Source organism: Coregonus lavaretus, assembly GCF_964263955.1.
Source record: "Coregonus lavaretus genome assembly, chromosome: 8".
Taxonomy (NCBI): domain Eukaryota; kingdom Metazoa; phylum Chordata; class Actinopteri; order Salmoniformes; family Salmonidae; genus Coregonus; species Coregonus lavaretus.
Window position 1 is genome coordinate 26,039,250 of NC_139995.1, and position 17,169 is coordinate 26,056,418.

The 17,169-nt window shown below is 47.2% G+C and overlaps 2 protein-coding genes across 2 annotated transcripts; one reads left to right on the forward strand and one right to left on the reverse strand.

Moving 5' to 3' along the window:
- Positions 1-7,871: 7,871 nt before the first annotated feature.
- On the forward strand, positions 7,872-9,020 carry LOC311133839 (transcription factor HES-5-like). Its single transcript, XM_084167433.1, has 2 exons — positions 7,872-8,015; positions 8,129-9,020. The coding sequence occupies exons 1-2, from the start codon at positions 7,953-7,955 to the stop codon at positions 8,528-8,530; spliced, it is 465 nt and encodes a 154-aa protein (XP_084023559.1). The 5' UTR covers positions 7,872-7,952; the 3' UTR covers positions 8,531-9,020.
- Positions 9,021-15,631: 6,611 nt separating this feature from the next.
- LOC311133838 (transcription factor HES-5-like) lies at positions 15,632-16,809 on the reverse strand. Its single transcript, XM_084167432.1, has 2 exons — positions 16,709-16,809; positions 15,632-16,595 (listed from the first exon to the last, which is right to left on the reverse strand). The coding sequence occupies exons 1-2, from the start codon at positions 16,769-16,771 to the stop codon at positions 16,194-16,196; spliced, it is 465 nt and encodes a 154-aa protein (XP_084023558.1). The 5' UTR covers positions 16,772-16,809; the 3' UTR covers positions 15,632-16,193.
- Between the last annotated feature and the right edge of the window lie 360 nt (positions 16,810-17,169).

Sequence of the window (17,169 nt, forward strand, 5' to 3'; positions counted from 1 at the left end):
CCTACTAACATAATTATGTTGAAAGTCATTCCACAATTGGCTCAGTGCACCTTGAGTCAGCGTGATTGTAACAGTGAAATAGATCCAAGACAGAACCGATAGAATTACTATAAAATAATCAGGAATGTTTAATAAGTGATATCAATTACAACATGATGTGAAAATAATCATTGCTGAACTTGAAAAGAGAATTAACATCATACAACAAAACAGAGTATAATGCCTTTACAAAAGGCAAAATAATTCGAGAAGCTTACTCTCTATAAGAGAAAAATTGCTTTGAAGTAGTATTTGTCATACACTGTAGACAATTTCATAGGTACATCAAAACAAGACATGTGCAAATGTTGCACAACTGACAATAAAAAGCCTATTATGAAAATAAGACACATCAACTACAGCATTGGTTTTTGGGCTGAGAGGAGCAAATCTGATTCAAAATGTTCAGGTAAGTTTCCCTAGTCTTGTGATACAGTGATCATTGTCAGTAGGCTATTACCATGGCCTCCACAGAGAGCCTTGGGACCGCGGTGATAATGACCTTGATGTTGACTGCTTGGCTGCAGATCGCGCGTGCTGTTCACCTGACATGCGCCTGGACAGGGCTGTTTTCTGGAGCACGTAAAAGCGTTTGATCTCCTCTAGTTCTGCAGCCTGCAGGGGCGCGTGAAGGGACAGGTGGCGGAGGGTCTCCTGCAGACACTGGGAGCAGCCCTGGGAGTAGGTGGGCGAAACGCCCGCTGTGGTCTCCTTCTGTAGGAAACTCACTGCCAACTCCAAAATATCGGCTTTCTCCAGGTTGGATGAGCGCTGCTGCTGCTGCTGGCCACATATCTGTCCTCCGTGGAGAAGTTTCCTCAGTTGCTCAATGCTGCTGTTGATGCGGTCTCTCCGAATTTTCTCCACAATGAGCTTCCGTAACTAAAGGAAGGATAAAGAAAAAAATATTAGGCTATTGTTCGTGATAATTAAACTGAAACTAAAAAATATTAAAATAAAATGTTGTTGTGCTTGTCAAAGGTCGAACATTAGGCTACTTACCTTATTGTTGGATGAACAGGGCGAGTTCTCAACAGAAGTAGGCCTATTGCTTTCAGCAAAAGGAGCCATGGCCGTTAGAAACTGAGGCGTTCCAACTTGGGACATATAGAGTGGATGTTCTTCAACGAGCTCTCACACAAAGCTATCTGTAGCCCAGCAACCTGTGTCTGTATTTATACTACGCGCATCCCTACCTAATTGCGTGGACTTTTAACACCTGAAACTTTCCCACACTCCACAGCCAACCATATAGCCGACGACTGCAATAAAATTTCAGCGACATATATTTGATGACATCCCCCATCTGCCATGTTCCACTAACACTGTTGGAAGGAACATAAGTGTGTGACTCGGACATGCTGTCACCCAAAAGTGTGCCGCTTAATCACACCTACCTTGGCGCCTTACTACACTGCCCACGAGCCCACCATTTACCATGAGCAAAATAGTCTGTCTCCTTTGACGGATCTTTGATGTCCACCACATGGTGAGATAGGGGGGGAAACAGGAGTAGCCGGGCACACGTTACCACAAACATCAAAGATGCATTTTGCGACCATGGTGCTTGTCAAATAACTCATCAAGCTAGATCCACGCGATGCTCCACAGGAAATCGAATGTGTGGTTGCCTATCACTTTCCACTTTCCGGTAGGTAGCCTACATTCTGTGTTTACTGCACCATCTGTCGGTAAATGCAGTTGCATACTTTAGCCCTTTAACTAATTTAATGTGAAGTTAAAATGAACGAATAATCGCTCTCTATCTCTCTCGCCTCCCTCTATCGCTCTGTCACACACACACGCGCGCACGCACACACGCACACACACACAGTTGAATAATCTGGAGGGACAGATTAGAAGTGTGCCTGACCAATATGGTTTAGATCAGGGTTCTTCAATTCATGTCCTGGAGGGCCGAAACACCTCTGTTTTTCATCCTCTCCTTCTAATCAGGGGCTAATTCAGACCTGGGACACCAGGTGAGTGCAATTAACTACCAGGTAGAAATAAAAAGCAGAAGTGTTTCGGCCCTCCAGGACCGGAATTGAAGAACCCTGGTTTAGATTAATAATCAATTTGTCCTACATATTAATGATACTATGTCACAACGGCTGATGATGATGTGGTGAAGGAGTCAAATGCAGACACAGAAACTCAGTCCTATACTTTACTCAACACGACCAAAAATATACAAAACACTGGCCTCAAAACAAACAAGAGGCGAACGATGCGCAACAATGCGCAAAAGGCTAGTATTCCAAAGGCGCACGAAAACAGCACAGTGCGAGTGCGACGACAGGAAAACAACAAACAAACAACGAGCCGACCTGATGACAGGCGAACAATAACACACAACACAAGACTAACCAAACGGGAAACTTATAGAGGACATAATCAACTAAACAGGACACAGGTGTACACAATCAGACAAAACCAACAGACAGCGAAAACATCAAACAGTGATAGCTAGTACTCCGGGGACGACGGCCGCCGAAGCCTGCCCGAACAAGGAGGAGGAGCAGCCTCGGCCGAAACCGTGACAGTACCCCCCCTTGACGCGCGGTCCCAGCCGTGCGCCGACCCCGGCCTCGGGGACGACCAGGAGGACGCGGAGCAGGGCGCGTAGGATGACTACGGTGGAACTCAGTCAGGAGAGACGGGTCTAGGATGTCTCTCCTCGGCACCCAGCACCGTTCCTCCGGACCGTACCCCTCCCACTCCACGAGATACTGGAGACCCCCCATCCGACGTCTTGAGTCCAAGATGGCCCGAACTGTGTATGCCGGAGCCCCCTCGATGTCAAGTGGGGGCGGAGGAGTCTCCCTTATCTCATCGTCCTGGAGTGGACCAGCTACCACCGTCCTGAGAAGAGACACATGGAACGAGGGGTTAATGTTCTTATAGTTAATAGGTAGTTGTAATCGGTAACACACCTCGTTCAATCTTCTCAGGACTTTAAAAGGCCCCACAAACCGCCGACCCAGTTTCCGGCAGGGCAGGCTGAGGGGCAGGTTTCTGGTAGAGAGCCAGACTCGATCACCAGGTGCGTACACCGGCCCCTCACTGCGGTGGAGATCGGCGCTCGCTTTCTGACGACGGATAGCCCGCTGCAAGTGGACGTGTGCAGCGTTCCACGTCTCCTCCGAGCGCCGCATCCACTCATCCACCGCAGGAGCCTCGATCTGGCTCTGCTGCCACGGTGCCAGAACCGGCTGGTAACCTAACACACATTGGAAAGGGGTTAGATTGGTTGAGGAGTGGCGGAGGGAGTTCTGGGCCATCTCTGCCCAGGGGACATACCTCGCCCACTCCTCCGGCCGGTCCTGGCAATACGATCTAAGAAACCTACCCACATCCTGGTTCACACGTTCCACCTGCCCATTACTCTCCGGGTGGTAACTCGAGGTCAGGCTCACCGAGCGCCCCAAACGCTCCATAAACGCCCTCCAGACTCTGGAAGTAAACTGGGGACCTCGATCAGACACTATATCCTCGGGTACCCCGTAGTGCCGGAACACGTGGGTGAATAGAGCTTCGGCGGTCTGTAGGGCAGTAGGAAGACCCGGCATTGGGAGCAGACGACAGGCCTTGGAGAACCGATCCACAATGACCAGTAATGTAGTATTCCCCTGTGAGGGGGGAAGGTCTGTGACGAAATCCACCGAGAGGTGAGACCATGGTCATTGTGGAACGGGCAGGGGTTGTAACTTACCCCTGGGCAGGTGTCAAGGCGCCTTACACTGGGCGCACACAGAGCAGGAGGAGACATAAACCCTCACATCCCTGGCTAACGTTGGCCACCAGTACTTAGCGCTAAGGCAGTGCACAGTCCGGCCAATACCAGGATGTCCAGAGGAGGGTGACGTGTGAGCCCAATATATCAATCGATCCCGAACCTCGAGCGGAATGTATGTCCGACCCACCGGGCACTGTGGAGGACTAGGGTCGGTACGCAACGGCCGCTCGATTTCCGCATCGACCTCCCACACTACCGGTGCCACCAGACACGACTCCGGCAGTATGGGAGTGGGCTCCACGGACCTCTCCTCCGTGTCATACCGCCGAGACAGTGCGTCTCCCTTACCGTTCTGGGACCCAGGGATGTACGTGATCTTAAATACGAAACGGGCTAAAAACATGTTCCACCGCGCCTGGCGAGGGTTCAATCTCCTAGCTGCCCGTATGTACTCCAGGTTACGGTGGTCAGTCAAAATGAGAAAAGGGTGTTGAGCCCCCTCAAGCCAATGCCTCCACACCTTTAGGGCCTGTACCACGGCTAACAGCTCCCTGTCCCCTACGTCATAATTTCGCTCCGCCGGGCTGAGCTTTTTGGAGTAAAAAGCACAGGGGCGGAGTTTAGGTGGCGTGCCGGACCGTTGCGAAAGTACGGCCCCAATACCGGCCTCTGACGCGTCAACCTCTACCTGAAATGGTAAAGAGGGATCCGGATGCGCCAGCACCGGAGCCGAAGTAAACAGGTCCTTCAGTCTCCCAAAAGCCCTGTCTGCCTCGGCTGACCACTGCAGACGCACGGGACCCCCCTTCAACAGAGACGTTATGGGAGCTGCCACCTGTCCAAAACCCCGGATAAACCTCCGGTAGTAATTTGCAAACCCCAAAAACTGCTGCACCTCTTTAACAGTGGTTGGAGTTTGCCAATTATGCACGGCTGACACACGGTCTACCTCCATCTTCACCCCTGACGCAGACAACTGATAACCCAAAAAGGAGATAGACTCCTGGAAAAACAGACATTTCTCTGCCTTGACATACAGGTCGTGCTCCAACAGCCTCCTCAACACTCGACGCACCAGGGCTACATGCTCGGCTCGGGTGGAAGAGTACACAAGTATGTCATCAATGTACACGACCACACCCTGCCCCTGCATGTCCCTGAAAATCTCATCTACGAAGGATTGGAAGACTGAAGGAGCGTTCATCAACCCGTATGGCATGACGAGATACTCATAATGACCTGAGGTGGTACTAAATGCTGTCTTCCATTCATCACCCCCTCTGATGCGCACCAAGTTGTATGCGCTCCTGAGATCTAGTTTTGTGAAGAAACGCGCCCCGTGCAATGACTCAGTCATAGTCGCAATCAGCGGGAGTGGATAACTGTATTTCACCGTGATCTGATTGAGACTACGGTAATCAATGCACGGGCGCAAACCCCCATCCTTCTTCTTCACAAAAAAGAAGCTTGAGGACGCAGGGGAAGTGGATGGCCGTATGTATCCTTGTCTCAGAGATTCAGCTATGTACGTCTCCATAGCTCTCTTCTCCTCCTGAGACAGAGGATACACATGGCTCCGTGGAAGCGCTGCTCCTGCCTGGAGGTCTATCGCACAATCTCCCTGCCTATGGGGAGGCAACCGCGTCGCCCTCGATTTACTGAACACGATTGCCAAATCCTCATACTCGGGGGGAATGTGCAGTGCGGGCACCTGGTTTGGACTCTCCACCGAGGTCGCCCCCACGGAAACACCTAGACATCGCCCCACACACTGGGCAGACCACTCCTTAAGAGCCCTCTCTTGCCACGAAATAGACGGATTATGGGTAATCAACCAGGGAAGCCCCAGCACCACCGGATACGCAGGAGAGTCAATCAGATATAGCTGAATAGTTTCCTCATGACCCCCCTGCGTCCTCATCCTAAGTGGCGCAGTGACCTCCCTAATCAACCCCGATCCCAAGGGACGGCTGTCTAAAGCATGGACAGGAAATGGGGCGTCGACCGGAAGAAGGGGAATCCCTAGTCTTAAACAAAAATGTCGATCAACAAAATTCCCAGCTGCGCCTGAATCGACTAGCGCCTTATGCTGGGAATGAGGTGCAACCTGTGGAAAATGTACAGGTAAACAGACGTGCACAACAGAGAGCTCTGGGTAAGTGGGACGCCTACTTACCTGGAATGACTCCCCAGTGCGTGGCCTGTCGTCCTCTCCCCTAGGAGACCCTACCCAGCACCGAGCCGCAGTGTGCCCTCCACGGCCACAGTTGGTGCAGGGAACAGCCCCCCTCGGGTTCCTCCTCCTCCTCTCTCTAGCGCCAGCACCTCCGAGCTCCATAGGGCTCGGCTCGGAGGTGCTGGAGGGTGGAATGGACGACCCCCACTCGGTGCGTCCGCGGGTAGCCAGCAGGGTGTCAAGCCGGATGGACATGTCCACCAGCTGGTCGAAGGTAAGATGGGAATCCCTGCAGGCCAACTCTCGACGGACGTCCTCCCGTAGACTACATCGGTAGTGGTCGATGAGGGCCCGCTCATTCCACCCTGCATCCGCTGCTAGAGTCCGGAACTCCAGGGCGAACTCCTGTGCGCTCCTCCTCTCCTGTCGAAGGTGGAACAGACGCTCCCCCGCCGCCTTCCCCTCTGGTGGATGGTCGAACACGGCCCTGAAGCGGCGGGAGAACTCCGCGTAGGTGATGGTGGCGGCGTCTATTCCCCTCCATTCGGCGTTAGCCCACTCTAATGCCTTGCCGGTGAGACAGGAGATGAGGGCGGAGACGCTCTCGTATCCCGAGGGCGCCGGGTGTATGGTGGCCAGGTAGAGTTCCACCTGCAGGAGGAACCCCTGACATCCGGCTGCGGTACCATCATATGCCCTCGGGAGCGAGAGCCGAATACCGCTGAGTTCCGGTGCTGGAAGAGGAGGACTGGTCGATGTTGATGGTAAGGTGTGCGGCGGTGTGGGCACCTCTCTGGTGACCAAACGGTGCAGAGTGTTCGCCACCTCGTTCATGGTGGCCTCAAGTCGCCAGATCATGGTGTCTTGATGGCTGATCCGTTCCTCCAGCGACTTGGGTGCCGCCGCTGCTGACTCCATAGTGGTGTGTTATTCTGTCACAATGGCTGATGATGATGTGGTGAAGGAGTCAAACGCAGACACAGAAGCTCAGTCCAATACTTTACTCAACACGACCAAAAATATACAAAACACTGGCCTCAAAACAAACAAGAGGCGAACGATGCGCAAACAATGCACAAAAGGCTAGTATTCCAAAGGCGCACGAAAACAGTACAGTGCGACGACAGGAAAACAACAAACAAACAACGAGCCGACCTGATGACAGGCGAACAATAACACACTACACAAGACTAACCAAACGGGAAACTTATAGAGGACATAATCAACTAAACAGGACACAGGTGTACACAATCAGACAAAACCAACAGACAGCGAAAACATCAAACGGTGATAGCTAGTACTCCGGGGACGACGACCGCCGAAGCCTGCCCGAACAAGGAGGAGGAGCAGCCTCGGCCGAAACCGTGACATACTAACTGTTGCTGTAAGTGTGGAGGTCAGGATAACTGGGATGAAGTATGAAAATGTATGCACTCACTAACTGTAAGTCGCTCTGGATAAGAGCATCTGCTAAATGACTAAAAATGTAAAAATGAAGTAGCAAAAAAATGATGACATCTATCTGGCTTTCTTTGTCTAACGTTATTTGCAAATTATTTTTTAAAATCTTAATAATATCTTTAGTGTGATTATTCCCTGCCTATCTGCCATGTGAAGTGTGCAGTGACTTATTTTGTATGCTTTTAAGGTCCCTTATCAAGTCTACTGTCTGACCGAGTCCCCATCTGCCTGATAAGGAATATTCCCAGGTAATAAAAGTGTAACGACCTGCTTGTGTTCAGTCTGTGCCTCTAATATCTGCAGCACCGTTCCCTCTGTTGAGGCCAGTAAACCATGAGATAATGGATGCCTCTCCCATTGTTGTGTCCGCCTCACCCACTGGCCTTGGAGTGTGGGAAAACTAATCCAGCCTGGTACACATGGCTTTGTAATGCTAATGCCCTCCTATAAATAGGGGAGTGGGCTCCTCTTTCAGCTCACAACTCACTCGCCTTCCTCAGAGAAGCACACTCTCTCTTTCTCTCTCTCTCTAGAAGAATGGCTCCTACCTACACCAGAGACTCTGCCAACACCATGCTCTCTACTAAAGACAAACATAAAGTAAGTTTTGTTTATAACATATGTTTGTGTCATAGTTTACTATTGAATCCTTTTCTTCATGATTTTAACTTAAAGGACATAGAACTAACTGAATGCCCTCTTTTCTTCATCAGCTAAGGAAACCAGTTGTGGAGAAGATGCGTAGAGACCGCATCAACACCTGCATAGAGCAGCTCAAGACCCTGCTGGAGAGGGAGTTCCACAAACAGGACCCCAATGCCAAGCTGGAGAAGGCTGACATCCTGGAGATGACGGTGGGGTTCCTGAAGCAGCAACTGCAGCCTCAGAGCCCAGTCCGTCAGAGGGCTCACAGTGAGGGCCACTCCCAGTGTTGGAGGGAGACACTACACTTCCTGTCTTCCAGCTCCATGAAGGACATGACGCTCCTGAACCTCCAGAGAGCTGGCCAGGACATCTGTCCCTCCTCTCCACTCTCCTCCCAACACCAAAACCACAGCCAAGGTTCAGTGAAGCAGGCCACCAGTGGCCACGAACCAGTCTGGAGGCCTTGGTAGAACCATAGCATAGAGACTCTCTATGTCACAAACTGGATGGGTGTTTACCATCTTTTATGTTGTAGGAAATCTCTATTTCCGATTGTACTATCTGCTTAGGTCCTTTATGAAGGATAGCAAACGTCATATGACAAGCGTTATTGTTTGTTGTCTCCTGTATGGAGCTGTCTGTAAAATAGACTACTATGAATCTGCTTTGTGAATAGACGTAGGCAATACTTTTTCTGTCATCTAAACTTTCTGCCATCTGGCATATGACTCCTATGGAGTCGACTCAAATATTGATGATGAATATAGAATCAATTGTATTCAAAATGCAAAATATTTATTGGAGATTAATTATCACGTTTAAGTGTTATTAAAAGTGAAATCCTTTTGTAAAGGAACAGATTGCACATGATGAGTCATCATGCATACCGAAACATTTTTGTTTAGAATTTCTACAGTGAATGTGTGAAGACTTTGTATTTTGACATTGTTGACATGTAACCTAAACTGGGTGCACAAGTGGATATCATACCAAAATAAACAATGATATTGACAATGCATATTGGTACTATTGAGTATTTTATCACCACTGAAGTCTGAAGTCTCTCTCTCTCTCTCTCTCTCTCTCTCTCTCTCTCTCTCTCTCTCTCTCTCTCTCTCTCTCTCTCTCTCTCTCTCTCTCTCTCTCTCTCTCTCTCTCTCTCTCTCTCTCTCTCTCTTGCTCTCTCTCTTTCTCAATTCAATTCAAAGGGCTTTATTTGCATGGGAAACATATGTTTACATTGCCAAAGCAAGTTAAATAGATAATTTAAAAAAGTTAAATAAACATTCAGAAATGAACAGTAAACATTACCCTCACAAAAGTTTCAAAATAATAGAGACATTTTAAATGTCATATTATGGCTATATACAGTGTTGTAACAATGTGCAAATAGTTGAAGTACAAAAGGGAAAATAGATAAACATAAATATGGGTTGTATTTACAATGGTGTTTGTTCTTCACTGGTTGCCTTTTCTTGTGGCAACAGGTCACAAATATTGCTGCTGTGGTGGCACACTGTGGTATTTCACCTAATAGATATGTGAGTTTATCGAAATTTGATTTGTTTTCAAATTCTTTGTGGGTCTGTGTAATCTGACGGAAATATGTGTCTCTAATATGGTCATCCATTTGGCATGAGTTCAGGAAGTGCAGCTCAGTTTGTGGGCAGTGTGCACATAGTTTGTCTTATCTTCAGAGCCAGGTCTGCCTACAGCGGCCTCTCTCAGTAGCAAGGCCATGCTCACTGAGTCTGTAAATAGTCAAAGTCTTCCTTAATTTTGGGTCAGTCACAATGTTCAGGTATTCTCCCACTGTATATTTACTCTCTGTTTAGGGCCAAATAGCATTCCAGTTTTCTCTGTTATTTGGTTAATCCTTTCCAATGTGTCAAGTAATTATGTTTTAGTTTTCTCATGATTTGGTTGGGTCTAATTGTGTTGCTGTCTGTCTGTCTGTCTGTCTGTCTGTCTGTCTGTCTGTCTGTCTGTCTGTCTGTCTGTCTGTCTGTCTGCCTGCCTCTCTCTCTCTCTCTCTCTCTCTCTCTCTCTCTCTCTCTTTCTCTCTCTCTGTCTGTCTGTCACACTTTGTCACACACACAATTCATGTATTCTAAATCTTAGAATCTACTCCCTTCATAGGTCTAATGTCAATAATAGTTTTATTAAAGGTGCAGTCTTAAGTTTGTAGCTCTATATTATAGTTAAGATATGTTTGATTATTTATTAATTTGCATGTGTTGATAATATGTTGACGTTGTATGTACTGAAGAAGGCACAGTGATGCCGAAACGTTGGTGGTTTACCCAATAAATTACTGGGAGTTTACACATAGTGTGCTACTCTTTTTGTTTTTATAGCTTACAGTTTATTCACCAGCACCTCTACACTAAATAACTTTCTCTGGGTGTGCGCCAGCTCATGCTTTTTATTAGACATTGTATGTACTGACACCGGCAATAAGAGAAAATTAAATGCATACTCATATAAAAATGTATGTATATACAAGTACAGGTACGATTAAAATGAGAACATGAGCGTTGGTGCACACACACGTGTACGTGCCTGTGTGTGCGTGTCCAACGTGCCTTTCTTGGGCTTTGTATGTTAAGCCCCAGGCTAACGTTGGGCAGTCGGCTCTGTCAGCTCTGGTTTCATCAAACAGCTGGTGAGCCGGGCCTCTGCCTGACTGCCTGTTGGGCTGTGTGACTATGTGGCGTGTCTCTCCTGTGTGGGTCCTACCTCTCCTCGGCTTTCCCACACTCCTGTTTCATTCTCCCCTTTCATCGCAGGGACAAAGGAAGTGTGCCACGCTAAATTATCCTCTAGGCATGATGCTGAGAATCCTGATCCCCCCTCCACTCACTTCCCCTCCCCCTGGAGAAACAAACAGCAAATTAATTTAATTGTCATGTCCTTCTTATTATTAAATACAAGTGATATCGTTAACAGTCCCCCTGTATTTCTTAGCAAGAAAAATCAAATATTGGTTGTACACATTTCATAAATAATGTATAAAACTGGCATGTATTTAAATTTGGATAGTATTCAAACTAGTTTGGATTTACATTTAAATTACATTTCTCGTTAAAGTATACTCCACCCTGTGTGCCATTGCATTTCTATATCTGTTCTTTAATCTAATGGTGTGTACAAAATAAAGTCTGAATTTACTTATATTATGATTAGAGAATTTATTGACTTAGTGACACAACAGTGCTGTGAGGGTTAACCTTTGCTTTGAAGACATGAGTGTTAGTATCTATATGACAGGATGGGCCTGTGCCTGTAGCAATGCCTTGCTGTGTAGTGCCGTGGGAAACCCATCTTATCTGCCTGACACAAGCAGGTGTCAGTCTGGAGGGCAAGTCTGCTCCCAGGTGATAGTCTACACACCTTAAGCAAACACACACCGTCTCACACACTGCCTCACACACACACACACACACACACACACACACACACACACACACACACACACACACACACACACACACACACACACACACACACACACACACACACACACACCATGGCACACTTCCTCCTCTAAACTCACTGACTGCTGCTCCACCCACAGCCCATGCATGGTCTCTCTCTCACTCTCTGTCATGCACGCACGCACACACCCACGTACGCACACACACGTAGTCACATTGACACTCACACACAAAGTCATTGATGTTATCTATTGTCCCAATCAGGGCTGTTATTGGTTGAGGAGTGTGGGAAAGCAGGGTGAGCTCCAGACCCATGCTACCAGATGCAGACCATGTGGTATACACACTAAGCCACTCCCTGATAATTGATTATTGACCTCTGCAAACTATCAATATACCCTGTTGAAGACATGTGGTTCCACCACCAACACCAACACGTCTCAGCATGTACTAATAAACATGTTATGATGCTAGTTTTTATGTTATTGTTCAGTTATCTTTATTATTCCATTGACTGTACATCACTTTCAATGTGATCTCTACTTAATACATTTATTTCATGTAAATGTCAAGATAAACTATGCAAGATTTCCAGGTTGGTGTTGAGATGTGAGCTCACCAGATTATATTCGGGCAGGCAGCTATTTTCAACATTTATATTAGAAAGAAGTACATCTCACAACATAAACTATACAATGCAGCAGTCTCCAAGAACTTCAATGTAACAGCTAGATAGGGAATTCCATTACAGTAATTGTGACCTTACAACTTTATTAGACTGTGATTTACTTAATATGTTGTGTTTTTTTACATATCACCCTTCCTTTATTTATTCATCAATCAGAAGGCTTTTCTCTGCCCAGGAGTAGACACATTGCACTAATAAACATGATAATTCATCCTCAAGTGGTGATGTTGCCAGATGCCTGCACTTCTAACTACAGTATCTATCAGTACATCTGCCTGTTTGCGTTATATGTTGTTCCTTGTTCATATCCACTTCGGTTTATAAAATTGTTACTTTCCATCTACCCTGTACACGAGCGAGTAAACTGCCTCTTCCATCAATCCTATTAGCCAACGTTCAATCATTTGAAAATAAATTGGATGACTTAAGATTACGGTTATCCTACCAACGGGACATTAAAAACTGTAATATCTTATGTTTCACCGAGTCGTGGCTGAACGACGACATGGATTTCATACAGCTAGCGGGCTATACGCTACATCGGCAGGATAGAACGGCTGACTCCGGTAAGACAAGGGGTGGCGGTCTGTGTATATTTGTAAACAACAGCTGGTGCACAAAATCAAATACTAAGGAAGTCTCGAGGTTTTGCTCGCCTGAGGTAGAGTATCTTATGATAAGCTGTAGACCACACTATTTACCAAGAGAGTTTTCATCTATATTTTTCATAGCTGTCTATTTACCACCACAAACCAATGCTGGCATTAAGATTGCACTGAATGAGTTGTACAAGGCCATAAATCAACAGGAAAACGCTCATCCAGATGCAGCGCTCCTAGTGGCCGGGGACTTTAATGCAGGGAAACTTAAATCCGTTCTACCTAATTTCTACCAGCATGTTAAATGTGCAACCAGAGGAAAAAAAACTCTAGACCACCTTTACTCCACACACAGAGACGCATACAAAGCTCTCCCTCGCCCTCCATTTGGCAAATCTGACCATAACTCTATCCTCCTGATTCCTGCTTATAAGCAAAAACTAAAGCAGGAAGCACCAGTGACTCAGTTAATAAAAAAGTGGTCAGATGACTCAGATGCTAAGCTACAGGACTGTTTTGCTAGCACAGACTGGAACATGTTCCGGGATTCTTAAGACAGCATTGAGGAGTACACCACATCAGTCACTGGCTTCATCAATAAGTGCATCGATGATGTCGTCCCCACAGTGACCGTACGTACATACCCCAACCAGAAGCCATGGATTACAGGAAACATCCGCACTGAGCTAAAGGGTAGAGCTGCCGCTTTCAAGGAACGGGACTCTAACCCGGACGCTTATAAGAAATCCCACTATGACCTCCGACGAACCATCAAACAGGCAAAGAGTCAATACAGGACTAAGATTGAATCGTACTACACTGGCTCTGACGCTCGTCGGATGGGGCAGGGCTTGAAAACTATTACAGACTACAAAGGGAAGCACAGCCGCGAGCTGCCCAGTGACACAAGCCTACCAGACGAGCTAAACCACTTCTATGCTCGCTTCGAGGCAAGCAACACTGAAGCATGCATGAGAGCACCAGCTGTTCCGGATGACTATGTGATCACGCTCTCCGTAGCCGATGTGAGTAAGACTTTTAAGCAGGTCAACATTCACAAGGCCGCAGGGCCAGACGGATTACCAGGACGTGTACTCCGAGCATGTGCTGACCAACTGGCAAGTGTCTTCACTGACATTTTCAACATGTCCCTGACTGAGTCTGTAATACCAACATGTTTCAAGCAGACCACCATAGTCCCCGTGCCCAAGGACTCTAAGATAACCTGCCTAAATGACTACTGACCCGTAGCACTGACGTCTGTAGCCATGAAGTTCTTTGAAAGGCTGGTCATGGCTCACATCAACAGCATTATCCCAGAAACCCTAGACCCACTCCAATTTGCATACCGGCCCAACAGATCCACAGATGATGCAATCTCTATTGCACTCCACACTGCCCTTTCCCACCTGGACAAGAGGAACACCTACGTGAGAATGCTATTCATTGACTACAGCTCAGCATTCAACACCATAGTGCCCTCTAAGCTCATCACTAAGCTAAGGATCCTGGGACTAAACACCTCCCTCTGCAACTGGATCCTGGACTTCCTGACGGGCCGCCCCCAGGTGGTAAGGGTAGGTAACAACACATCTGCCACACTGATCCTCAACACGGGGGCCCCTCAGGGGTGCGTGCTCAGTCCCCTCCTGTACTCTCTGTTCACCCATGACTGCATGGCCAGGCACGACTCCAACACCATCATTAAGTTTGCCGACGACACAACAGTGGTAGGCCTGATCACCGACAACGATGAGACAGCCAATAGGGAGGAGGTCAGAGACCTGGCCGTGTGGTGCCAGGACAACAACCTCTCCCTCAACGTGACCAAGACAAAGGAGATGATTGTGGACTACAGGAAAAAAAAAAAAGAGGACTGAGCACGCCCCCATTCTCATCGACGGGGCTGTAGTGGAACAGGTTGAGAGCTTCAAGTTCCTTGGTGTCCACATCACCAACGAAATATCATGGTCCAAACACACCAAGACAGTCGTGAAGAGGGCACGACAAAGCCTATTCCCCCTCAGGAGACTGAAAAGATTTGGCATGGGTCCTCAGATCCTCAAAAAATTATACAGCTGCACCATCGAGAGCATCCTGACTGGTTGCATCACCGCCTGGTATGGCAACTGCTTGGCCTCCGACCGCAGGGCACTACAGAGGGTAGTGCGTATGGCCCAGTACATCACTGGGGCCAAGCTTCCTGCCATCCAGGACCTCTATACCAGGCGGTGTCAGAGGAAGGCCCTCAAAATTGTCAAAGACTCCAGCCACCCTAGTCATAGAATGTTCTCTCTGCTACCGCACGGCAAGCGGTACCAGAGTGCCAAGTCTAGGTCCAAAAGACTTCTCAACAGCTTCTACCCCTAAGCCATAAGACTCCTGAACAGCTAATCATGGCTACCCGGACTATTTGCACTGCCCCCCCACCCCATCCTTTTTACGCTGCTGCTACTCTGTTAATTATTTATGCATAGTCACTTTAACTCTACCCACATGTACACATTACCTCAACTACCTCAACTAGCCGGTGCCCCCGCACATTGACTCTGCAACGGTACCCCCCTGTATATACAGCCTCCCTACTGTCACTTTATTTTACTTCTGCTCTTTTTTCTCTCAACACTTTTTTTTTGTTGTTGTTTTATTTTTACTTTTTTTGTTAAAAATAAATGCACTGTTGGTTAAGGGCTGTAAGTAAGCATTTCACTGTAATGTCTGCACCTGTTGTATTCGGCGCATGTGACCAATACAATTTGATTTGATTTGATTTATTATTTTTTCTACACGTCCCATCATCCCCTGGTTAACTACAGCTCCTTTAGAAACACACACACACACACATAGTATGGCTACTTTCCAAAACATTTATTGGAATCCATTTTAGGTGTTTGTTCACTTTATCAAGTGAGAATGAAAGCCACACAGTGTCAACAATACATTTCACAGCACAACAGTGCCTATGGTGGAACAACAATGTCCCAAAAAGCCTTTACAAAAGGCATATCAAAGCATTTGTAAATATCCTTTAATAGGACAGTACATACAATAGAGTTAAAGCAAGATTTCAGTTGGCTAAGCAACCATACACGTAAAGATATAACCTTTACAAATCATCTTCATAGAAAATGAAAGGACTAAAGAACACATTGGTGCATCAAGTGAGCACAAAATACATACACACGTAAACATACACGTGAAATATCAAACATATTCTTCATTATGAATTAATACAAATATGTTTTTCAGCTTCTTCTCTGAGAGCAAATAATCACATCAGTAGAGTTCCTTTCATATATAACAAGAAAATAATATCATTTCAATATACCATTTGGAAATATATTTCCTACAGCAAAAAATAAGGTAAACACCCATCCAGTTTGTGAGATAGAGAGTCTATGCGGTGGTTCTACCAAGGCCTCCAGACTGTTTTGTGGCCAGTGATGGCCTGCTTCACTGAGTCTTGGCTGTGGTTTTGGTGTTGGGAGGAGAGTGGAGAGGAGGGGCAGATGTCCTGGCCAGCTCTCCGGAGGTTCTGGAGCGTCATGTCCTTCATGGAGCTGGCAGACAGGAAGTGTAGTGTCTCCCTCCAACATTGGGAGTGGCCCTCACTGTGAGCCCTCTGACGGACTGGGCTCTGAGGCTGCAGTTGCTGCTTCAGGAACCCCACCGTCATCTCCAGGATGTCAGCCTTCTCCAGCTTGGCATTGGGGTCCTGTTTGTGGAACTCCCTCTCCAGCAGGGTCTTGAGCTGCTCTATGCAGGTGTTGATGCGGTCTCTACGCATCTTCTCCACAACTGGTTTCCTTAGCTGATGAAGAAAAGAGGGCATTCAGTTAGTTCTATGTCCTTTAAGTTCAAATCATGAAGAAAAGGATTCAATAGTAAACTATGACACAAACATATGTTATAAACAAAACTTACTTTATGTTTGTCTTTAGTAGAGAGCATTGTGTTGGCAGAGTCTCTGGTATAGGTAGGAGCCATTCTTCTAGAGAGAGAGAGAAAGAGAGAGAGTGTGCTTCTCTGAGGAAGGCGAGTGAGTTGTGAGCTGAGAGAGGAGCCCACTCCCCTATTTATAGGAGTGCATTAGCATTACAAAGCCATGTGTACCAGGCTGGATTAGTTTTCCCACACTCCGAGGCCAGTGGGCGAGGAGGCCACAACAATGGGAGAGGCATCCATTATCTCATGGTTTACTGACCTCAACAGAGGGAACGGTGCTGCAGATATCAGAGGCACAGACTGAACACAAGCAGATCGTTACACTTTTATTACCTGGGAACATTCCCTATCAGGCCTCTGCAGATGGGGACTGAGTCAGACTTGATAAGGGACCTTAAAGGCATATAGATATTGCACACTTCACATTGCAGAAATTAATG